This window comes from Oryza brachyantha, chromosome 3, assembly GCF_000231095.2.
Source record: "Oryza brachyantha chromosome 3, ObraRS2, whole genome shotgun sequence".
NCBI lineage: Eukaryota > Viridiplantae > Streptophyta > Magnoliopsida > Poales > Poaceae > Oryza > Oryza brachyantha.
The window spans coordinates 2,150,263-2,173,956 of record NC_023165.2 but is presented as its reverse complement, the minus strand read 5'-3'; the positions used below and the strand labels follow the sequence as shown (position 1 = coordinate 2,173,956).

Here is a 23,694-nt window from a genome sequence, read left to right as displayed (position 1 = left end):
TAATAAAATTACAAGACGAGAAAATTGATCTAAATGCGTTTACAAGAAGAGTCTCCATGTTGTCTCTCACAGGCTAAAAATTCTAATATTAATCAAAGAAAAATAAGAGAAAAAAAAGATCAATCAGACAAAAGAAAAATAATCAACCAGACACATCAGGTTCTCTTATAGAATCCCGGTCAATAACAATATTAAAATAGAAAAGATCACGTCAATCGGATTTGTAACTCTCATCTTAGTGTTTCTATAAGAGATAAAAATAAAATCACATGCATTTGTACTTACGTATGTATGAATACAGTTTAGAAAAATCCAATCCAAATTTTAGATTAAAACTTTTATTATAATTTATATTGAGGTAAGAGTCCATCATAGATACAATATGAAAATCTCTAAAATTCCAGTTAAAAAATCCAATTAGAAATACAATTTCAGAATTAAAAATAAAGAAAAGTAATAAAAAGATTTGATGCATAAATATAGTTTAGAAAAAATCCAAATTTTATATTAAAAATTTTAAAATAATGTAAATGGTGTCATTGGGGCCTTGGGGTAGTGAGAGCAACTGCTATTATATTGAAGATAGAGATGCAAAGAAGAAGATAAGCAAATATACCATAAAATTTATATATATTTGACTTAATGTATTGTTAAGAGAATACTAAAACATCCATCATGTTTGTTTTATGCACATATAAATCACTATATTAATTAGAATATCATACACATAATTTTGATCGGGTTAGAATTTAAATTATATTACAGTGTAACATATTTTTTTATATAAAATAATTTTATATCAATGTTAGCCGCACAATCTACGTGGACCGCTATGCTAGCTTAAAACTAAATTAGATCTAGCCGTGCAAATGCTCGAGCCACCCTGCTAGTTCCTGGTTAAAATAGCAAGAAAACAACTCTGCCGAAATCTCTAGAACCATCAACCTGCACTTGTCATTCACGGGAGAGACAAAAGGAGCATCGTGGAGCACATGCTAATGCTAATCTAATCCTACGGCTAGCAGTAGAAGCGAAGGCGTGCAAGGCCCCGATCGCCGCCCCGGAGCAGCGCAGCCAATCGCCGATCAGCTCCCCGCTGCTTTCGGTTTCAGTCGCCGTGTGCAGAGACAAAAACCCATCGGCCAATCCCGGTGGATCTGTGGTGAGACGTCCACGTCACCCGGCCTCCCAATCCACACGGGCCACGAGGCCCTGCCTCCCTCCCCCTGCATGCACACGTGGCTCCCTGACAGCTCCTCGGCTGGCGTGGCTGAGCTGGCCGCCCCCCCGGCCGGTTGCTGTCGCTCTCCCTTCCCGATCCGTGCTCAATTACCCAGTGATGCTCGTGTTGTTTAACGGACCACTGCAAAAATTGTTCTAGAACACCCATTCCTTGTCAAAATTCAGTGGTGTTTGTTTCAGCGACAAAACCATGGCTCATCAAACCGACGAAGGACTACGATTATCAAAACATTTCACCGGACGATGATTTGAAGGGTCTCCAAGGTTTCATAAACCCTAAACAAACCACTACTGTACATATAGCATGGTGCAAAAAAAAAAAAGACAAATTAAATCATGCCGAGTACTCCAAATTAATCATCGACTTGATCAAAGGTGGTATTCCACGTCTCCCCACCTAGTGTTTTTATTAACTCCATGAGCTGTGAACCTGTGACACAAATGGGACAAACATTTTCCTTATTTTTCTGGGAGCCTTTATTCAATTCAATCGTATCCTTATCCACGTCGTTCATTACTCCCCAAAACCAGCACCTACCAGCTTGATGTTCACCAACACGCACAGAAACCCATCAAAATTTCCAAAATCACAGCCATACCCTCCTGGCCTCTAGAAACGTCACCACTAAAGAAATTCTTTTCTTACTAAATTCTTACCAACACCGATGTGTCACGCTGTAAACATATTTAGATTGTTTTTCTGTAATTTTTATATTGTTAAATCAACCGTTGAGAATAGTACCAGTAATAATAGCTTAGTAAGAAAAAAAAAAGTACGTGCAGTAAGAATTTACCAGGACAAGCATGTGACCATAATGTGGCAAATCCGGAGGGCGCGCACTGCACAGCCTCACATAAATAATCAATTTTTAGTGGCTCACTTGAAAGAGAAAGGGATTAAAAAAAATATCCTCATGTGTCGCCAACTCACCACCGGCCACTCCCGGTGGCGCTGCTGCATGCGCTGCGCCGGGTGTATATATACGGGCTCCCAGTCTCATCGTCTCCGCACCACAGAGGCAGACACACACAGCTCCAGCTCCGTCTCCATTTCTGAGAGCTCCAGTCGAGTGAGGAGAGGAGGAGGAGGTAGCCGAAGATGCCGATCCGCAACATCGCCGTCGGGAGCCACCAGGAGGTGTACCACCCGGGTGCCCTCAAGGCGGCCTTCGCCGAGTTCATCTCCACCCTCATCTTCGTCTTCGCCGGCCAGGGCTCCGGCATGGCCTTCAGTAAGTTGACAGCCTTTTCATCACCTTGTTAAATCAAGCACCTTGTCTTAATCGGCCTTGCTTGTCACTGCCACATCAAACACTGCAAGCCGTAGCAACTCGTAATTAAAGCATCAAAATACTACAAGACATATGGTGATATACTGATATGGAGAGAAAGTTTACGCAGATACAAAACCTTTTTTTCTCTCCGTCCTTTCAGGAGAGTTAAACAGACGGCGTGCTATGATGATAAGTTGAAAGAAATGATTTTGTTATAAGAAAAAGTCAAAAGTTATCGGGAAAAAAAGTGGTATAGCTTTTAGGTTGAATGATTGGGCCCAAATGACTGGTTTGCCCTTACTAGCTAAAGATTACGTGGACGGTGATCAGCAGCTTGTGTTCAGTGACTCTGTTTCTAGAGTTCTAGTCAGTGATGTGGAAGTCACACACACCATGTTCTTGTGTAAAGAGTAGAAGCAAAATCTTTCCAGGCAAAATAATACGGTTAATTATTATGCTAGTAGGAGCATAAAATGTTTCCAAACTCCATAGCTTAGCACTTGTTCAAACAGATTTTTAAGAACGAGATACTGATGGCTAAAATAGTTTGTTTAGAGTAATAATCAGTGACTTAGTTAAGAAAAAGAGTAATCTACTGACTAAAAAATTCCACAAAGATATTATGGTGATCTCTGAATTAATACTGTACTTGTTACGCCAATAATTGTACGTGCAACTGACCGTGCCACGCGTACGCAGGCAAGCTAACCGGCGGCGGGGCGACGACCCCCTCCGGCCTGATCGCCGCGGCGGTGGCCCACGCCTTCGCCCTGTTCGTGGCGGTGTCCGTCGGCGCCAACATCTCCGGCGGCCACGTGAACCCGGCCGTGACATTCGGCGCCTTCGTCGGCGGCAACATCACCCTGTTCCGCGGGCTCCTCTACTGGGTCGCCCAGCTCCTCGGCTCCACCGTGGCGTGCTTCCTCCTCCGCTTCTCCACCGGCGGGCTCGCCACCGGCACCTTCGGCCTGACCGGCGTCTCCGTGTGGGAGGCCCTGGTGCTGGAGATCGTCATGACCTTCGGCCTCGTCTACACCGTGTACGCCACCGCCGTGGACCCCAAGAAGGGCAGCCTCGGCACCATCGCCCCCATCGCCATCGGCTTCATCGTCGGCGCCAACATCCTGGTCGGCGGCGCGTTCGACGGCGCCTCCATGAACCCGGCCGTCTCCTTCGGCCCGGCCCTCGTCAGCTGGTCCTGGGAGTCCCAGTGGGTGTACTGGGTCGGCCCACTCATCGGCGGTGGCCTCGCCGGCGTCATCTACGAGGTCCTCTTCATCTCCCACACCCACGAGCAGCTCCCCACCACCGACTACTAAGCTCGCCGCCGCTCGCGCGCGCGCGCGCGCGCTCCACCCTCCTGTCCATGATCGCCTCGCGCGTCTCCTCCTCCGATCCAAACCCCGTTTAGTTTCTCGCGTCACGCGTGCATCGAACCCGTTTCATTTGCTTGGATGATCAGTCGTACGTTGAACGTACTGTAAGTGTGGACCTGGTGGGAACCCGTTGCTTTTGCTTCTGTAAAACTGTGCATGCATTTGCCCGAGTTTCTTTTCCAGTCAAAATTCGACCGCAATCCGCAACCAGTACCCACGTACGTACGGCCTCGTTTAATTTGCTTGTTTAGAAAAGTTTTTCAAGTTGATCGCAATTTCTTTTCAAATTAAACCGCCCCGAGAGGAAAGTACACAGCGTCGTCCCAGAGTTGCATCATGTCACTCTTACTCTCTCGGCGTGTCACGCAATAATGCAGCCGATCGAGCCGCGCGCGTGACGACGTGGGAGTGGGAGTGGGGGTGGGGAGGCAGGCCGTGCTGGAGCTGTCGGCCTGGACCTCGCGCGAGCGATCGATCGATCGCGCAGTCGCGCTGCACGACGAGCCGATCGCGACGGAGTCGAGACGCGCGCGCGCGCGCCATGTGCGTGTGGGGGAAGGCAGGAGGGTGCGGCGCGCGGCTCCGTTCCAAGAGGCGGGCACGGCGTGGACGGGCGCGTGGTGTAAATGGCGCCGTGGTCCAGCACGGTTCGCGTGTGGTTGGTTGGCTGGCGTGCTGTTTCTGGCCCGATTCGTCGGAGGGGCCACTCTTCGTCACGGACAAGCTGGCAGATATACTTGCCATGTCAGGACATGTCACTATGTTCATGCCTTATAAATATATTACTAAAAGGAACGAAAAGCGTTTCAGTAATTTTGTATTTCACTTCAATTCGATAGGAAGTTAACCTTGGCCTGTACGTGCTGAACGATGACAGAGTGGGGATTTTGATCGATCGAGAGTGGGGGGAATATCCAATTATGTCTATACGATGTGAACTTATCGATGCTTCTCATAGGAGCAGGTACAATAGCAGTCTATAAGTCATCTATAAATATATTTTAAATAGATAAGATATGAGAGAGAAGAGATGTGGTCTACTAATTTATAGCTATAGCTATATATATGACATGTGGGATCATGTACTAATATTTTGTAGGTAACTATTGTATGAATTGGCTATTAGGCCAATCTCAATGAGAGTTTTATGGGCAATAAATAGGGTGTCATGTAGACGTTTTTGATGATGTGGCAAAGTACTAATGAAGAGAGATGAAATGAGTTTCATGGGGATAAAAACTTCTATGCACTGTTACCTAGACAGTTTTTGTGTCTTGCATGTAACCTAGAAAACAACAATAGATAAAACTATGCATTGAGAGGGGTGTTTCATCATAGTTTCAAACTTTTTAGATGATATGTCACTCTAAGTAATCGCGTCCATAAAACTTGTATTGAGAATGGCTTTATATTGACTATGGACAAATCGGAAGAGTCTACGTGGCTTCAGCTACAAAGGTGTGTGACCGACACAGCCAGTTAAATACAAAATCGAACCGATCTACACCGTTACATCGTTTATGCTAAGTTATTAACACTATATACAGTCAGTACCATACCGTGTGTCGTTCTATGTTCAGTCCCAGTTACAGCTGGTAATTAAAAGCCAACACTGACACTGTAGAACAATGTGGTTAGGCTAGGCTGGGACGCGAGAGCAACTACTCCAAGCCCAAGAGAGTTATTCGTTGTGTACGTAGCTTTCAGCCCCATGATTTTTCAGTTTCTAGTTTTTGTCCGCCGTGTAACAACGTACCTACTACCAACAAAGGCGCAGGGGGCTGACGAGAGCCCGGGGACTATGCGTGTCGCTGGCAATGCGTCCAGAGGCCTCGTGCCTCTCCTGCCAGCCTGACGGACGGCCCACCACTAACTCTCAGACAGACCACGCCTACACATCACCTTCTCTTGTTGTCTTCATCTTCTCTCTCCCTGCAGTTTATACTTCTATTGATGACGATGCAAACAGGCACACCTGAGAAAAAAATGCAGCCAAACTATGGTGATGTTGACTGTCCGGTAAATGTATTCCGGAGTTTTTTTTTTCTCATTCACTTGGGTCTGCTGTAACTCAGATTTCAGGCAACCAGGCATGCTTGCCAGTGTTGTGAACTAGCGGTGCAAAGTCGCGAATCTTCAGAGAATGATCCTCTATGGCCATTCATGTTTAGATATTTTTAAGCCATTAAAGTGTAGATGGACCACATCAATCAATCATATGTTCTGTAGCTTAGCATCATCTTGTTTTAAGCCGTCGTCCTCGCTTAGTTCGTCTCTTGATTAGGACCCAACTAATGTGTTTGGTGCGGGCTAATATAGCTAAGAATCAAGAACATAAACTATCCTTACCCCGAGACAAATCGAAAAGATTATTAGTCTACACAAAGTTGGCGCAACAAAACCAAGAGCATGTGTTCGATGACAAGAATTGCTTGCACGATCCGCCGCTTTGGCCTCTGGAACCTACTGAATTGCCTCTCTTTCAGCTTTTGGTTGACGATATGTACGTGCAAGTAGCACCGACCGCCGTTGTCTCGACGTTAATTCGTGGCTGATGCTTCGCGATCGATAGGTGATCGACACGGATCTCATGGGAAGACACGTGTTGCTCACACTTCACCCTAGAGCAAGGATGCGCTAGGTAGTTAAATAATATTTTTTTATTCTTTACCAAATTTTACATAGAAAACAGCGATACCTCGTTAAAGATGAAAAATGCTCATAATTAAATATAGAGTCCCTTATTTTCTTTTTAGTATTTAGAATTAAATTTAGATTACTATGTATGTCTAAGTTTAAATTAGGAATGATGCTCATATGCTAAAAATAAATGAACTCTAACTAAAACTTTAACCGGGTTTGGGAACCCTCGTGCCCTATGTAGCTCCATCTCTGAAAACAATTATTAATAAATTAATCGAAGGTGAAAACAAAACTCAGTTCATTTAGAAGTAAGAACCAACCACGTGTTACCGATCGGCCAATCCATACCCATCTCTTGGTAAATCCAGAAAAAAGGAATTGTATTGTTGGTTGACTTGTCTTTAATGAACTTATTGCCAGATAATTACACACAACTAGTAAATGGTACTCGCCACTCGCCAGCAATCAATTCCGTCCATTGAAGTTACTACCACCAAGAATTTCAATCACTGGATGGGTTTAAATTTGTCATGTTTCCGAATATCGCGAAATGGAGCCGTACGCGCCATCCCTCTCGACCTGATTGCACGGTGATCCTGTCGCCTGTCGGTCTCGCCTGACGCCCACTCGCATCAAATGCCTGCGAGATAGAGAAGCGAGCGAGCGAGAGACAAGCTTTCTACTGCTGGTTATGGCGTACTGTTCATCGGATACCGTCTTCATCACATGACGTGCGCCCCCATACGGAGCTCTGCACCGCTGGATGGGTGGAGCCACCTGACGAAATTATCGGCGAAACCATGAGCGTGGCCGTGGCTGTGGCCCCATGGCGCTCGCGTTTAATTTGGCTCAATCCATCGGAGAAAGAGAGCAGAAATGTCGCCGTAATGTGGCTGCCTACTCCGGCGACCCGGTGGTTGATGCCCTGCGCTTGCACTGTCATCTAGGTCACTGTTCGTTTTGCCGGCACACATGTGATGGCGTTTTTTTCTCTCCTGTGCTTGAAACTACTTGTGGATTGCCATGGATGTAGCGCCTAGATTGGATCTTTCTTGTCCCTTCGGTTCTGGTTTTGGAGTATTCATCTCAGCATTCTTGATTGATTTTGCTAGCCTATCAAAAGCTGAATTGTGGCGGCACTACAATTAGGGCGGTAACATGTCGCTTGTCATTTGCCAACTCTGAACTCGCCGTACGGTTTGCCTATGCAATTATGCACGGACGACTGCGTTTGGACTAAACTGTAACCGCACATGCATCCTTCACCCAAACGAAAAAAATAAATAAAGCAGCGGATTATTCAGCTTAGTTCTTGACATGCCGTGATCTAAATCTGATTAGATTTTGGTCAGAATTGCACAAATGAAAGGTACGCACAACTGTGCCTTTTTTGATGGTATCCGTATCCCTATGAGAAGATCTGATCTGATCTGATCACGGATATATCAGGGGTCATCCTTTCCATGGCTACATGCATCACACAGTCACATGCATTCATCTCGGGAGCCCGATCTCATCAAGTCATCATGGCTGTCTCCCCAATGTTCACAAGGATCAGTCACTGACTCACTGCGAGCACAGTTGAATGAGAACAAAAGGTTCAATCAAATAACCAATGCACAAATTCAATCGCCTAGTGAGCAATGGGGATACAGCTTTCTTGAAAATGATATATAAACAGAATCTCCCAAGCACTCCATATCAATGACAATGGCATTGTAGGTCCAAGCATTGGCTCACTGCTGTGAGAAGTGGCATAATTAAACTGGTTCAGTTTGATAGTGTTACAGAGCTTCGCTGATGACAACTGGTACCTGCATGATAAGTTGATGACACAAAACAGAGACACATTCAGAAGACCAGAATTATGCACCAGATATACACTTCCACCATGCAAGACAAGTTGTCAGGATCCCATTACATGTACACTCCCACAAAGCAAGACTAGTTGACAGGATCCTGGTACATGCAGCACGCCAAACTGCTACCTGAAGGAAGTTAGAAGGGAGAAGCTTTTCTTTTGTACAAATCAATTCCCTGCGTTTGCACCAAAATCTTCGTGTGGTTATTTCCTTCTTAACTCGCATCAGCTACACCGACAGGCATTTAGGTACAACTCATTCACATCAGTACACAAGAACATGCTAGGTCTAAGCATCATTGGCTGGTTCCATACAGCAACTGGAACTACTGACAACATCCTCTGCCATTTTTTGCATTATTGTCATGCTTCTGTTTCAGAGAGTTCCTCTTGACAACTGAAGAACCTTCCTCCAAGAGACTTGGGACTTCGAGAATCTGCAGTAAGACAACAACACATGGTTTTTACAATTTGTCTAAACCAGACCAATGCAATATTGTATTACTATTAAGTGAATAATTTTATCAAGACAAAATCACACATTAAAGGTACTGACATAACCTAAAATCTTGTTTAAAACTGAATGGTTATAAATGTGTTTTTGGGTGAAAAGTAGTCCATTCAGTACGAGCTGAAAACACTCTCATCACACATCAGAAGGTACTAACACTGCCTATAATCGTATATCAAACTGCATGGATATACATGATCTTTTGCTGAAAAATATTTTCTTCAGTATGAGCTGGAAACAGTCTCACACTGACGCACAGAGATACTCTTTATCGTATATTTTGGTAAAAGCTCCAGTAAGATAAAAGTCACGAAATTCATGAACAATGCAAATTTAGGCTTACTTGAAACAAATCTGTTAGAAGAAAACAGCGCTAGCTGTACACTGAAGAATACATAGCTCATGCACAGATGCACTCATGTGCCCGAGCAGCATTTAAAAAGTGTCACATAAACATATCACATGCACCACCATGTGCAAACATCACATTACAAAGAAATAACTAGAGCATGAACTAATCATTTGACTGAGAAACCAATAAACAGGCCCAAGCATGCTCCTTGTTGGTGCCACAGGTGACATGCTGCCAATATAATGCAGGAACATATTCCATATGCCCAGGTTATAGCCATGATTCAATCAACAGAAGAACAGAATAAAACATACCCAATGATTATGCTTTAATAAATAAATCTTCTCAGTAATGAAGAGAAAAAGATGTATGTCCATACACCATAATAATGGAACATTTAAAAGCAAATGACTTGTTGATGTCTCTTTGGCTTGAATTTAGGTGCCTATTCTCATTTTTGTCCAAACTACAGAAAAAACTAGTTTTTCATACATACTCATTTTCTAAAGGAGTTGCAGGAGGATAAGGAAGAGAACCATGGGGTTCTCAAGGAGAAAGAAAAAACCAAAAAAAAAAAAGAGGGGGCGGGGGGGCTCCAGGGGTGCATAGCTATATATATACTCCTTAAAGTTGTGGTGGCAGTAAATCTACAGCCCCACCCACTCCAATTATAAAATTTTCAAATTACCCCTTGAACTTCTTAATATTAAGAAACAATCAAATCTAAATGGATAGCCACATATAAAATCAAATTAAGATGAATATTCCCTATAAAAAGAAAAACATGGGCAACACACTTCATACTTATTTTAGGCAATACTAGCATATTGCCCATGCGTTGCAATGAGATTTTATTAAAAAATATCATTAGCATGTTATGAAAGTAGAGTTCATAAAAGTGGTTTGATATATAGGTCTTAGCTATTTTTCCTTTTAAAAATAGGAGGTAGTTAGTGGTGGGGTAGGTGGCAGATTCACCACCACCACCACTCATTTTTATAGGAGTATAGATATAGATTATAATGCATTTTGTTTTATCCATAGCAAAACACGGGTATTTTACTACAATAAGGCAAGAAGCATGCTCACCAAACATGGCATATCAAGGATAATTAAGCACAAACTACCCTTGCTTTTTTGCAATTACAAGGAAGATGCATTCATGTACACAACACTACGCATGCAACACCGCACTCACACACCTGTAGATGTACCCCTAACAAGCTCAAATAGACAGCAACCAGCAGCTACTCCCTAGCCTCACTGAAGTTCTATTGAAAGTGCATATTTGGTTGGTAGTTGCATCCATTCAAGCATGATCAAAAGTAAAATAACCCAAAGAATGCCTCAGATCATTCTGCAAAAAAGGCACAACACACATGCTCCAGAACACTCGTATGGGGATGGTATTGTGACGGAGATAAAAAAAAAATGTTTCCTGAGACATGAATAAGCGCAGCCCAAAGCTCAAAAGGAAAGGCATCCTAACTGCATAGCTGTCTAAAACAGATATGCAAAATGATCTGATGACTTCAGGTCAGTTGAGTAGTTGACAGCCCCTTCTTGAAGGCCTAATGAACTTTTTCTATGGAAGAACGAGAAAGAAACGATAATCACTTAAAAAAATATTAATCCTCCAGAAAGGCAGAAACTACTTCCCATCTGCCAGGTTGTTTGAAAGACACACTACAAATGCATAACCAATGACTTCAATACACATTGATTGCTGCATTGACCAATAGAATAAATGACACAAGCAACACTATATGGACTCACAACACTGACAAGAATATCATCATGTGACCAAATAAACATATAAAGCTATGTTACCGTAGCAAGAGTCTTATATTAAGAAGACATCTGCATAACAGTTTACACATAACGAAATAGTGTTGTGTGCCAGAAGACTTCAAATCTAAATGTAAAGTCTGAACTCTGAAGAGCAATGCACTGTCATAATCAATATATGCTACCTACTAAAGATACGTTGAGATTTAGCTTCAACAATGCTACTGCATGGAGTTAGACAGTTTCAAAAGTACAGGTCAACCCGTTATGTGCCCATTAGTTCAAATGATCAAAACAATTTTAAGACTATGATGTTTAGTATATTTCTGCAAGTGTACCTTTAATGCAAGCTCTTCAAAACATTTCTCTACATTTTCTCTTGTTTTGGCACTGCTCTCAACGAAAAGACATCCACATTCCTGAGCAAAGGCAAGACCTTCTTCCCTTGTCACCATCCTTTCCTCATTCTGCAAAGTAGAATCATCAATATCAGAACTACACATGTCTGCTTCATCTTGGGTGCTAATTCCTATAAGAGCAATCACTCAACCATTACCAAACTAAACATGCTTCTTTGTTTGGATCCCATGGTATCTATAATAACTGTTTTATGCCATTGTTAACCTCAGTTATGTAATTACACCAGATGAAATCTATGATAAGGTGCTGAAGTGATACCATGATTTGTACAGAGAGTTACAGAAGTATCTCCAACATGTTATGAATGGACAAATAAATGCTTCAATTTTTGAAAGAGAAGTATCAATAGCAGCTAAAAGGGAACGATGTTCACACCAATTAGTGATTTGATTTAATAGGCAAAGAATGATACCTTGTCCACCTTGTTTCCAACAAGCATTTTGATGCACTCTTTGTTTGTTGAATGAATTTCGATTTCCTTGGACCATACATCAGCCAAATTTGTGAAACTTTCTCTCTTTGTGACATCATACACTAACAGAAGAAGATAGCATAAAGTTAAGCTCCCATGAATTAACCAGGAACACCTTGAACAGAATAAATGAACGATAGTGAGTGCACATATTATTCTTCCTAGACATTCGGTCGCAACAGGAAAAAAAAGTAACAGTTGTTAGTACAATGTCATACTCATTGTAAAGTTTCACCTCAGTGGGAAAAAAAAAGGAATCAGAACAAAATTTGACCAAGTAAAACAATGGAGCACCATGGTGTGGAAAGGAAACACCGCAAAGACCTAACATCATAGTCCATGTGAGCTGAGGTGTCCAAGACAAGTAAAACTAATATATGGAAGGATATTCTAGTCACTACATTGTTCAGGAATTACTACTGAACTATATTTTTTTTAAAAAAAACTGTATCAGAAGAATAATAGTGACAAACTGACCAGGCAACACCACATTGGAGCATGCACACAATATCAAGGTAAATATGAAAATGCATACATGAACACAAATGGAGCAATTTTTAGAGTTGATATGCCTTAACAGTGAGATTGGTATATAGTATGCATGGTAGATGCTTAGTGCATCTAATTGATGGTCTTGAACATAGGTTGCTAATAAAGTTACCTAGAATGATGCCATGAGCACCTCTGTAGTAAGAACTGGTGATTCCCCTAAACCTTTCCTGGCCAGCTGCAAGCAATAAAAAGCGAGTCAACAAACACTTTAAAAAATATTGGGAACACCATTAAATACTGTAAGTTGCAGGAGTAGTGAAGAACAGGACTGTGTCAACAAGTATTATGCAACAAGACCAATAAAACTTTATAGAATAAAACCATTTTTTTTCTTTGTACTAACACTACGTAGAATGCAGTGGCAATCGCCTTTTTAACAAGCCTTTTTTCTATGCGTACAAGAAAGCTGCCTTTGGGGAAAGGCAAGGGCAGCAGCTTTACAACATACCACCCAAATCAACATGTGAACATCATATTCACCCAAAAAAAAGGAAAAATTAACATACCAGTGTCCCATATTGTTAGCTTCAGTTTCTTCCCATTGACGGTGAGAAATTTGATTTTAAAATCAACCCCTGGGAAATTAATGTGAAAACAAAATAAGTTTATTGAATTAAATAACATGAAGTTATGGGTAGTACAATTAAAAGGTCACTCATACAGAACATGAGGGCATTTCCTGTGAAGTAATAAACCTCTACCTTATTTCAGGATGAGCACATAGAAGGTTTTGCCCTATTCACAATTCAGGTCCAGAAAATTTTCAAGCATGACTTTTGAATAATGACCTCATCACCATTGACAGTATGACTTAAAAAGTCAACCGTCTTGTGGGGAGTTTAGTATCAGGCCCCCGTTCTGTTTACTTATGTAATAGTCTGGTCATACAGACTAAGTGCTATCCATTCTTTTTTCCCGTTAAAGGTTGCTAAGAGATGAAGGTCGTTTGTCTCCGGTAGCTACTCACCTGCTGTATTGCTAAAACCACTGATCACTTCTTTTTACTGATTTTCTGATTTTTCACACAAAGGAGCAGACATACATGATGTGTGTTTAGTTGACGGTTTCACACCTAGACGGCATGATAAACCCAAACCTGCCCCCTTGTAATTAGGCTTGCCGCAAGAGAGGTCACTCTCAACTAGATCATCAATACAGATCGCAAACAAAAATCAGTAAGCAGTACTACGGACTAAGACTACATGGTATGTGAAACAACAGTAACACAGAGATGTTCACAGGGTGGTTATTCCAGCGTTTGGTGATCTCTCTACACCCAACAGAGAACTGTACAACCATCCGCGCATCTTTCGACCAAGGTACGTACGTATGTCGCGTCTATCAATAAACAGCAAACTAATAGTATCCAACAGGGACAAAAATTAATCGCCGGAGCTTTCCGTGATCGGGACAAGGCGCGGAAGCGGCCATACTCAGCACAAGAGGAGGAGTAGGAGGAGGAAGGATTCAACGAGATCCAGCGATGACGGATAGGGGGAAGCAGTACGTACGCACCTATGGTGGGCGCGATTTCGTCGTCGATGTGGGAGGCGGAGACGAAGCTGACGAGCAGGCTGCTCTTGCCGACGGCCGAGTCCCCGATGAGCAGGATCTTGAAGGAGCAGTCGTAGCTGCTCGCCGGCGACGAGGCCATGGATGGCAGCAGGGTCGCTCGCGCACGCGCGCGCTCAGGCTCGGATCGAATCGCGGCGGGCGGAGCAAAGCATCCGGGGGGGAGGGAATGCCGGCGGGTCGGGTTGGTGCGAGGCGAGGCGTGGAGGAGAGAGAGAGAGAGAGAGAGAGGAGTGGGAATAAAGCAGGCAGCGAGGGGGATGAAATGAATGATGGGGGAAAGGCGAGCGGAAGTCGAGAGCGAAACGGAACGACGGCGCGCGGATGCGTCAGGCAGACTGGACTTGTTTCAGTTGCGGTTGACGGCGGCCACTAGGGGACCGGGACCGGGGGGAGTACGTGGGCGAGAGCGGGCGCGCGCCGCAAGGCCAGGTGGCTCCGCGCCGCACCGCGCTGTCCCGCTCCCCGCGGGCCGCGTTGTCGCCGTCGTCGTCTCTCGTCTTGTGTGTGCGACCATGCGCATGCACTGTGCTGCTGTGGTGTTTGGGGCTGTTTTGAGAAATCGTGAAAAGGCTACGCGTGTTAGTTAATCCACTTGAACATTTATATATTAAATTTTGTAAAACTTTATATATATATATATATATATATATATGTATATATATATATTCTTTATTTCATATTATAATACTTTACGTATTAACCTAAATTATTAATAAATTTAGACATGTATCCAAAACTTATATATTGATACCCAGAATATCTATTAAAATGAAATAGGCCGTGTTTGGCCGGGCACAAGTTAATTAAGTTTCTCTCGTTTTTCGCGTGCGCACTTTTCGAACGGTTAAACGGTGTAATTTTTGTAAAAAATTCTATAGAAAAGTTATTTTAAAAATTATATTAATCTATTTTATTTTTTTAATAATTAATAATTAATTAATCATATACTAATCGATTACTATGTTTTTTTGTCAGGCATAAGTTATCTTATCTTCTATTGGCCGATTGCGGCCATAGATGGAGTAGATTTTACCTATCTAAATTTCATGTGTACAAATTTTATTTTTATGTACATGTTTTTTACCACGTATTTTATATACTATTAATTTTTTATGTACTCCATCCCATAATACTACAAATCTATACAGAATCTAGATATACCTTATTTTGATTCATTATACTATAACTTATATCCAATACTAGATTATTTTCTTGACGAATGGAGTATAAATTTTCTATATATAAATTTTTTTAGTATAAAGATAAAATTTTTATATACACAAACAAAAATTATAAAAAAAACTTACATGTATACACTTTCTTATATACTGTTTGTACGTACGGATTAATAGACGTGCGAATGTTCGCCCGTTACACCTGCCCTCATCGAGCGTTGCGCGGCGCGCACGTGTAACGCTTTCTCGGACCTGTCCAGTCCAGAGGTGCGAGGGATCGGTGCGCGTGGGATGGGTGCCGTGACAGTGCGGCGCTCGCGCGGGGGCGCGTCGTGTTGTGTGGACTGTGGTGGCGACCGGGCGGGTGAAGACGGAGGCGTACGCTCCACAACTCGAGCGTTGGATGTGACGCTTTTAGCCGTTTGCTGCCATGTCGCTGTGCTCGCGCACGAATTTTGGGTTCGACGGATGGGTGTTAATCGGGAAAATTTTTGAAAGAAGTATTATGTCAAATATTTGATAAAAATGTTTTTGATACGAATAAAAAAACGAATTTCACGGCTAGCCTGGAAACCACGAGATGAATCTTTTGAGTCTAATTGATCTATCATTAACACATGTTGGTTACTGTGGCACTTATGGGTAATCATGAACTAATTAAACTCCAAAGATTCGTCTCAAGATTTCTTTCTTAACTGTGCAATTAGTTTTTGGTTCATCTATATTTAATGTTTTATTTAGGTGTCCAAAAATTCGATGTGATGTTTTTGAAAAAAAATTAGAAACTAAACAAGGCCTTAGAGCATCTCCAGGTGATCATTCAAATCTCATCCTCCATATCCCCTTTTGGATGGTCATCCAAAAAATTTATCCCCTCTATATCTCCTTGCACTCCGATAGATCATCCATATTATTTTTTACTAATATATCTTAACTTCCCAAACATTTGTAATTTTTTTAATAAGTATAGCTGGTTATTTAGAATGTCTAGAAAATTAGTTTGAACCAGTGTATATTTTAGATTTGTACAGATTTTTGCAATGACTATATTTTAAATTTGTTGAATAATTTTTATGCAATGCTCTGTAAATAATATGCTTCCACTGACTTCTCTCGTCCTCTTTCTACTTCTCTTCCTTTCTCTCACATGCGTCGGCAGGGGAGAACTGCACAACCAGTGAGCTAGAGGGCAAGGGGCAGCGGGGCTGGCTTCCAGGGCTTTCTAGCAGCGGCGACGCAGAGGGCATGGCGGTGGGGACAGCATGCGGGGCGGGCGGTGGGGACGACATCCCGGGCGCGGTGGCGAGATGGCATCCGGGGCGCGACGGCGGTGATGGCATCCGGGGCGGCGGGGACAACATCCACAGCTGTGGGTGGCGTCTAGGCTACGACGGCGGCGAGGACAGCATCCACGGGCGCAGGGCAGCGTCTAGGGCGCGACGGCGGCGGGGACAACATCCACCGGCGTGGGGCGGTGTCTAACTCGCGTCGGCGGCGGCCTCGTCTCCCTGAAGGCATGCGGAGCTCGACGGAGATGCATCCGGATGCAGGCGCGAGTTCAATCTCGGAGACGACGGTTGGGGGATAGCGTGAGGAGAGAGGAAGTGCAAATTTGGCGTTTCTCTCTCTCTTTTGGCGGATGCGCTATTGGATGGAGGAAGGGATGCTGTATCTGCTAGAGGGTGTTTTTTTTCACTCCCGCATGCTATTTCGATTTGGCGTACATGATGTCGGCTCTTCTGGAGAAGCTCTTAGTTATCAAGTTCGTTGGCAGACGGAGACACTCCATCACGCCCTAGTCACATGTGCTTTTCTAAACATCCAAATGTTTACTACTACCTCCGTCCCTAAATATTTGACGCCGTTGACTTTTTTATATACGTTTGACCATTCGTCTTATTGAAAAAAATTATATAATTATTAATTATTTTTATATCATTTAATTTGTTATTAAATATATTTTTATGCATATATATAGGTTTACCTATTGCACAAAAGAATTGGAATAAGACGAATGATCAAACGTATATAAAAAAGTCAATGGTGTTAAACATTTAGGGACGGAGGGAGTACATCGAACGTGAGTTATTATATACTCGCCATATATTTTAGATATGATTGTTAAATTTTTCATACGTGTTTTTATCATTTTTTATTTAAAAAAGTATGTATTTAATATTAATTTTATTATTATATTTATTAATAAATGCATTAGATTGTATTTTATATTTTTACATATTTGTATAATGTTTTTAAAAAGATAATAGACAAATACGTGTCAAAATATTAATGATATTATCTACTGAGGGAGGGAGTAACAAACATAACACGATTGCTTCGAATGGTTATTTGCAATAGACGTAGTCGACGTCTCCCTTTGGGTCACGGGATGATGATGATGAAGATCAGTGTCACAGGGAGGATGATTTGTAAAGCGAACAAGGCACACGAGGCCTGATGATTAATCCGCTATTTCCCTATTTTCAGTCTTGTTAGTGTAAGGTTTAATCACGCCATGCCACTGAATGACAGCCATGTTTCAGAGTTCTTTTTTGTGCTGTTCCGAGAGTTCTTTTTCCTTTTGCGAGAGAAACTTCAGCTGTGGATGATCCAACCGTAGCGATGGCATAACCCTACCGGCGAAAGTAGTTAGTTGAAGAATATGGTTCGTCTCTACTATAAGGGTCCTTAACAGCACAATGGGCTAAGATACTTCTCGATTTCGTTAATACGTTTTTCAAGGTGTTAAACGTTAAAAACTTTATAAATAATATTATTTTTAACAAACAACTAAATATATTTTTTGATTTTATTAATTAATATTTAATTTATCGTATGTTAATCATGTTTATCATTTTATGTGCAGCTAATTAGCCAAAATTGGCAAATGAAAAGAATGCAGCCCAAGACGAAAGAAGCTAGTTTGAAATAGGCAAACTAAGCACCTCATTAGGGAATGATAAATCAAATATTAGCTATTGTAACTTTAAAAATAGATTAATATGATTTCTAAAACTACTTATAGATAGATTCTTTTTAATAAAAAGAATATCGTTTAGCAGTTTAAAACCGTGTTCACAGGAAACGGGTAGATTTTTCATTCATCACAAACAAATGCAGCCTCCTATCTGGTCAAAGGGAAAGGTCCAGAAATGCCTCGTTTGTGTGGATAGTGGCAGAAATAAAGGCCCATCAGATATCTTGGCTGAAATTGAACTCTAGATTCCAGCCCATAAACCTAAACAGACTGGGGTTCATGAAGGTAAAATTTGTTTGCATTTAGATGGACATTGAGCCTAATCACAACGACAACCGACCAACATGAACGTCAGGGAGGTAAAATGATAGCCCTCCGTAGCACAGCTCTTCTCAGCTCGAAAGAAGCTGTTTTCTTCCATGCAAACACAGCCTCCCTCAATTCACAGGTTACATCTTATTATGGAGCATCTGAGCATTTCAGAGTTCAGACTGCACAGACCATGGTTATGCTCTCACTGTTCTTCAGACTCTGGAGCATGCCGCCGGGTCGCCTCTGGTCTGCCGGGTGTTGTAAGAGCTGCATCCGGGGCACTTGTGTCCCAAGATGTGAAACTGCACGTTTGATGTCTTCCGGCAATCGTTGCAAAGGATCCATATCTGCATCCAAAATAACCAAAACATTTATTTGTTCAGCATATACTTACCTGGTTTAACTGAAGAACGAAAGTGACCGGATTCACATACCATCTTCTTCTGATAAATCGCTGGCATCGGTGATGCTGCAACCTGAGTGAAGAGTTATTTGGATGGTGTCTATATATGTATGTATATACATGGTCAGTGTCAATGAATAAGCTGTGCAACGGGAGAAGGAAACTGCACCTCTTGATCAAGCTTTTGCCATGCATGGGACATGTCACAAGCAGACCTCAGGCAGACTGGGCATGAAAACCTGGTGAAATGGTTCAGTGTTTGACACCGTATTCAGTAATCAGTGGGGACATGCCATGGTCTATAGGTGCATCTGCTATGTAAATCTTTTCTCTGATTACTTACTGTTTATGGGATCTTAACTCGTATAGGCATTCCAGATGAATCGTGTGTCCACAGTGCAGTGCACTGATGTCTTTTGTCGAGTCAAATAAATACTGGGACAGAAGCATGTAGGGGAATTTTTTTAGTAAATTCATAAAATTCAGAGTCAATGTTTTCTCTGAACAACAAATATTTACCTCGAAGCATACAGGGCAGTTGTGATGCATTGCTCTCTCCACACAACGATGAGAATCCTTCAGCACATAGCTATAGCAACATCCTGATAACCACCATATGTCAGCCCAGATCTTTACTGGCAACAAGAAAGTCACTGAGCCATAAACATACCACATTTGTCACAGTGAAAGAAATTCTCTGCACCACCAGTTCTGTAAAAGGTAATTATCAGATTTATCAAGGGCACATATTTCAGTACTTTGTCACATGAATGCAAATTTAGCGCAATTTACCTACATATGCCGCATCCATCACAATGAAATTGGTTCTTTGACAGCTGGAACAAGAGGAACGCCACACAAATTAGAGAAAAGAAAAGAAATGCCATCGAAATAATATTCAAGATATTAACTCTGTTTCATATTATAAGATTTTTTGGTCAAACCTAGATTCATATGGATACTAATGAATCTAGATACATATATAAACATATATGACCAAAACACCTTATAATATGAAATAGAGATAAGTACTATTTAATTTCATTAGCAGTACAAGGTTCAAATTTTTATATGCTTACATCATCATCATAAAAGTTGCATTTTGCACAGAAATATTTACCCAGGCATGCCCCGCAATTTGAGCAATCCTGTTGTACCTGCAAATCAGACGACACATGATTTTCATGTGATGGGCAATCTGACTACACCTGATAAACACTATTCCTACTTATAGGCAACTTACATCCTGTTCTTTGTTGCAAACAGAGCAGATAACCTGTGATACATAGGAAGGTAGAACAGTCTCAATAAGAGAGGAAGGTAGAACAGTCGTTATAAGATCACTATATGGCGGAGAAGGCTCATTATGATTAAACAACCAAAAGTGGCAAGAGGGAAGATAGTGACTTGTATCCATATCTACAAAAGAACAGACTTTGCCCGTTTCAACCAAACAAACATATTATGAAAATTGACAACTATTGGATTTACTCGAGCTGTCTTCTCTACTTTAATCCGTGCAGTTGTTTGTGGCCTGGTGACTTTTTTCACTGAATTTAAAACTAGAATCTATGAGCATATAGCGAGAAAAAAATTTAGATGATGATCTAGTGTGAACATTTTCAGAGAATGATCTAGTGCGATCACGCAACCAATCAATATTTGCAGTACGAAATTGGTTAATCCATTTAGTCTTTGAGTAACTTCGGAGACACCTGTTAGTCAAGCATCAACAACAGGAGTGTGTAGTTCATGGTATAATCTAATTTTTGCAACCGTGCTGTGCTGCTAATTATCCTGAGTTCTTGACTGATGGTGAACCATTCTTACAATGTTTCCTCCCTCTAACTATTTATCCATTTTCCTTATCATAACACCCTTAGCTTCATTACATACATCCTCTGATTTTTAATAGATGACACTATTGATTTTTTTTACGTGCTTGACCATTTGTTGAAAATTTTGTGCAAATATATAAAAAAAATTGTAAGCTATGCCTAAAATACATTTAATAATAAATCACATCACAATAAAATAAAATAAATAATAATAACATAATTTTTTAATAAAATAAATGATATCTAGAACTTAACGACATCATCTATTAAAGACCCGGAGGGAGTACTCAACATTGAGTGATGGAGGGCTAAACTATAATGTTGCACGGACACATTAAGTAGCTAAAAGATCAACAGAAACTCTAGCTAAGCACGTACAGTACTATCAAGGTCTGAGAAACTCATTATGGAACGGAAGCAGCAAGTAATCGATCATTTCCAAGAATAATGTGCAGCATAGACTACTAGTATCATGTCCAACACGACAGTTAGCATCAAATGCAGCAAAATATCAGATAAAGTAGTATTGATGGTGATACGCTGTAAAGAGGAACCAAGAAAACGAAGACAAGGACACCGACCAGCTTGATTTCATGGCGAGGGATCTCGTGGCGGTCGCTGATGCTGACCTCCAACGAGTCCTGTAACAGAGTAAGCCGAACAATAAAGCTATTATTCAGAGCATGTAAAACTAACTGTCCGGAGAAAACAGTGTGAAGTTGTGAACCTTCACTTCGTTGTGGCAGTGCCTGCAACCGAAGACCTCGCCGCAGCAGGGCGCCCTTATCTTGCATTTCCTCCTGTAATGCACACACCTGCCATATGGAAGAGGGAAAAAAAAAAGGAGAAACACGAGCGATCAGTAGGAAAAAGATCCGCTGCAGCTACAAGGAACGAAGACATGATGAACGGTTCTTACCCGTACTGCTCGATTGCCAGGTCCATCTCCATCTCTCGCAGCTTTACTCTACCTAATGATCAGCTGTATATGTAAATTCTTTAAGTACCTGAAGAGAAATCAAGAGGAGGAAGCAAGTCAACTAAAAAGAACTCAAAATTTCTTGCTCTACTTGCTCTGCCTCACTTCCCAGGATTTCACTTCTCCGTCTCACTCACTAATCAGGATTTCACCTCCGCGTCAGCTCGGCCGTCTCGCCGCCGGCCATCACCGACTTGACGACAAACCGAGAGAGGAACAGGAAAAAAAAGACACAAGAAACAGAGCCGCGTGGACGCGAGTCACGCGGCACCGTCCCACGCGCGGGCGCGTACCTGCGTGCGACGAGCACCGGCCACCCCCGACGATTGCGCGCCCACCCACGGGAGTCGCTGCAGCGGCAGCACGCGGCCGGCACCGAGTCGCGGTGCCACCCGAGTGCCTCTGCGCTCGATCGCGGCGTGGAGAAACGCACGGCACGCTCGGCGCACGGGCCGTGGGGGGCTATAAAACGAGGGTCGCGTAGCATTCGGTGGCGCTGGGTCTTTATGTGACGCAGTAAAATAAAACTTTTAGTGCGACGAACCAGGCCGCGCGTCACGCCGTCACCCACCCGCGTCCGCGTCCGCGTGCGCTAGCTAGCTGCCCCGCCCCATTCCTCCGAATTAAAACCTTTTGGTTGGATTGGCATGTTGGTGCGGCCGCTGTCTCGTCTCGTCTCTGCCGACTCTGCCCGTCGTCGCGTCGTGGGTCGTCGTGGAAGCCGACCGGGCGACGCTTGACGTGTGCTCAGTTCAGGGATGAGCGTCGGGCTGTAATCATCTCGATCTGATCATGGTTGAAACTCCTGTGGTCCGTGGCTGTTGCCGCATACGAAGGTAGGCTGCGTTTTCTCCCCAGACGAATATAAAAGATGAAAATTATTTAATTTTCAATAACTATTTAATATAATAAATGATGTAACCACGTGCCATAAAATCAAAAATCCACCTTTAAAAATATTATGATTCAGGTGGGGCTCTCACCCCCGTGATCCGTCAAAAATATCCACCTTTATTTTATAAGACGATGAACTTTTATATAAATACTTATTAAAAATATATCATTTATTAGTTCGAAAAACACAATCAAATCATAGAAACCAAGGATAATCGTGACAGAAAACTAGAAAAAAGACGCATCCGCAGTGGGTTCATCATAAAATCTGCTCGTCGATGCCTTTCAAAGAGGGAAAAGGAAAGCTGATCATTAATCGCTGGACCGTTACTGTATGTCAAGTTCCTGTGCCTGCTTGAATGCATTGTTTGCTGACGATCCGATCACCCTTATGGATTGGTTCAGACCTGAATGGTATTATGCGCACGCGATACATCGTACATCATACATCCTTTCCTCTCCTGTTCAGTGTTCTTGGCCAAAACAAAACCTGCATATCTACTGGAGAATGCCTCCATTATCTAAAAAAAATAATCTACTGGAGAATACCTAGTTGATTTCCTGCCCAGAGAAGCAACTGTTGCTTTCTCTGAACAGCAAGTGTGCGCCTTTCGTAAAGGCAGCTCCAACCATGCTAAAAAAAAAGCCCTAGTAAAAGCAGCTTCAGCCTTCAGCTCGACATGTCCCAAAGCCATTTGACCTGCAAACCAACTAATTTAAAATCTACCGTCAGATAGCATTACAGCATATCCAGCCTGAGAATGAACTCATGCCATCCGATTACATCTGACCAACTAGAATGATCATACCATTTGTTAATGCCGTTCTATGCAGATGGGTCAGGGTGAAAGGAATGCTCTGCCTGCTTGATATATGTTTTGACTGATCGGATCAAATAAAATTAGAAGAACAGGTACATATTCAGGTCCCAGTTGGTGCCGATGCGCTGTAAACAAGTGATGCGAGTTGCCGGGCGGCTTGCAGGTAACCATCAGCTAGCTAGCTCGATCGGTGCAGTTCATGCGATTGTGGAGCATTTTGCTGGTGTTC

General features: G+C 42.3%; 3 protein-coding genes across 3 annotated transcripts; 1 reads left to right on the top strand and 2 right to left on the bottom strand.

The window, feature by feature from the left end:
- Nucleotides 1-2,245: 2,245 nt before the first annotated feature.
- LOC102703102 (probable aquaporin TIP1-1) lies at nt 2,246-4,081 on the top strand. Its single transcript, XM_006649333.3, has 2 exons — nt 2,246-2,474; nt 3,216-4,081. Exons 1-2 carry the CDS (start codon nt 2,342-2,344, stop codon nt 3,833-3,835), a joined length of 753 nt encoding a protein of 250 aa, XP_006649396.1. The 5' UTR covers nt 2,246-2,341; the 3' UTR covers nt 3,836-4,081.
- Nucleotides 4,082-8,392: 4,311 nt separating this feature from the next.
- Nucleotides 8,393-14,364, bottom strand: LOC102702826 (ras-related protein RABC2a). The gene is made up of 6 exons (XM_006649332.2): nt 14,007-14,364; nt 12,998-13,066; nt 12,601-12,666; nt 11,880-12,001; nt 11,386-11,514; nt 8,393-8,833 (listed from the first exon to the last, which is right to left on the bottom strand). The coding sequence occupies exons 1-6, from the start codon at nt 14,143-14,145 to the stop codon at nt 8,723-8,725; spliced, it is 636 nt and encodes a 211-aa protein (XP_006649395.1). The 5' UTR covers nt 14,146-14,364; the 3' UTR covers nt 8,393-8,722.
- A 4,006-nt stretch (nt 14,365-18,370) lies between these two features.
- Nucleotides 18,371-22,201, bottom strand: LOC102702540 (E3 ubiquitin-protein ligase RZFP34-like). Its single transcript, XM_006649331.3, has 13 exons — nt 22,044-22,201; nt 21,691-21,778; nt 21,499-21,586; nt 21,353-21,412; nt 20,177-20,209; nt 20,013-20,090; nt 19,726-19,769; nt 19,604-19,644; nt 19,453-19,535; nt 19,277-19,368; nt 19,103-19,172; nt 18,965-19,006; nt 18,371-18,877 (listed from the first exon to the last, which is right to left on the bottom strand). Exons 2-13 carry the CDS (start codon nt 21,720-21,722, stop codon nt 18,743-18,745), a joined length of 798 nt encoding a protein of 265 aa, XP_006649394.1. The 5' UTR covers nt 21,723-21,778; nt 22,044-22,201; the 3' UTR covers nt 18,371-18,742.
- Between the last annotated feature and the right edge of the window lie 1,493 nt (nt 22,202-23,694).

Bases quoted from the DNA above. Each gene is read 5' to 3' on its own strand.
- LOC102702826 (XM_006649332.2), bottom strand. From the start codon at position 14,145: ATGGCCTCGTCGCCGGCGAGCAGCTACGACTGCTCCTTCAAGATCCTG. The intron at 12,002-12,600 runs GTAACTTTATTA...TTCTTCTGTTAG, and splicing joins TGCTCATGGCATCATTCTAG to TGTATGATGTCACAAAGAGA. The intron at 8,834-11,385 runs GTACACTTGCAG...GTCTTACTGCAG, and splicing joins TTGAAGAGCTTGCATTAAAG to ATTCTCGAAGTCCCAAGTCT.
- LOC102703102 (XM_006649333.3), top strand. From the start codon at position 2,342: ATGCCGATCCGCAACATCGCCGTCGGGAGCCACCAGGAGGTGTACCAC. The intron at 2,475-3,215 runs GTAAGTTGACAG...ACGCGTACGCAG, and splicing joins GGGCTCCGGCATGGCCTTCA to GCAAGCTAACCGGCGGCGGG.
- LOC102702540 (XM_006649331.3), bottom strand. From the start codon at position 21,722: ATGGAGATGGACCTGGCAATCGAGCAGTACGG. The intron at 20,091-20,176 runs GTAAGTTGCCTA...TCTGATTTGCAG, and splicing joins TTTGCAACAAAGAACAGGAT to GTACAACAGGATTGCTCAAA. The intron at 19,369-19,452 runs GTAAATATTTGT...CTTCTGTCCCAG, and splicing joins ACTGCCCTGTATGCTTCGAG to TATTTATTTGACTCGACAAA.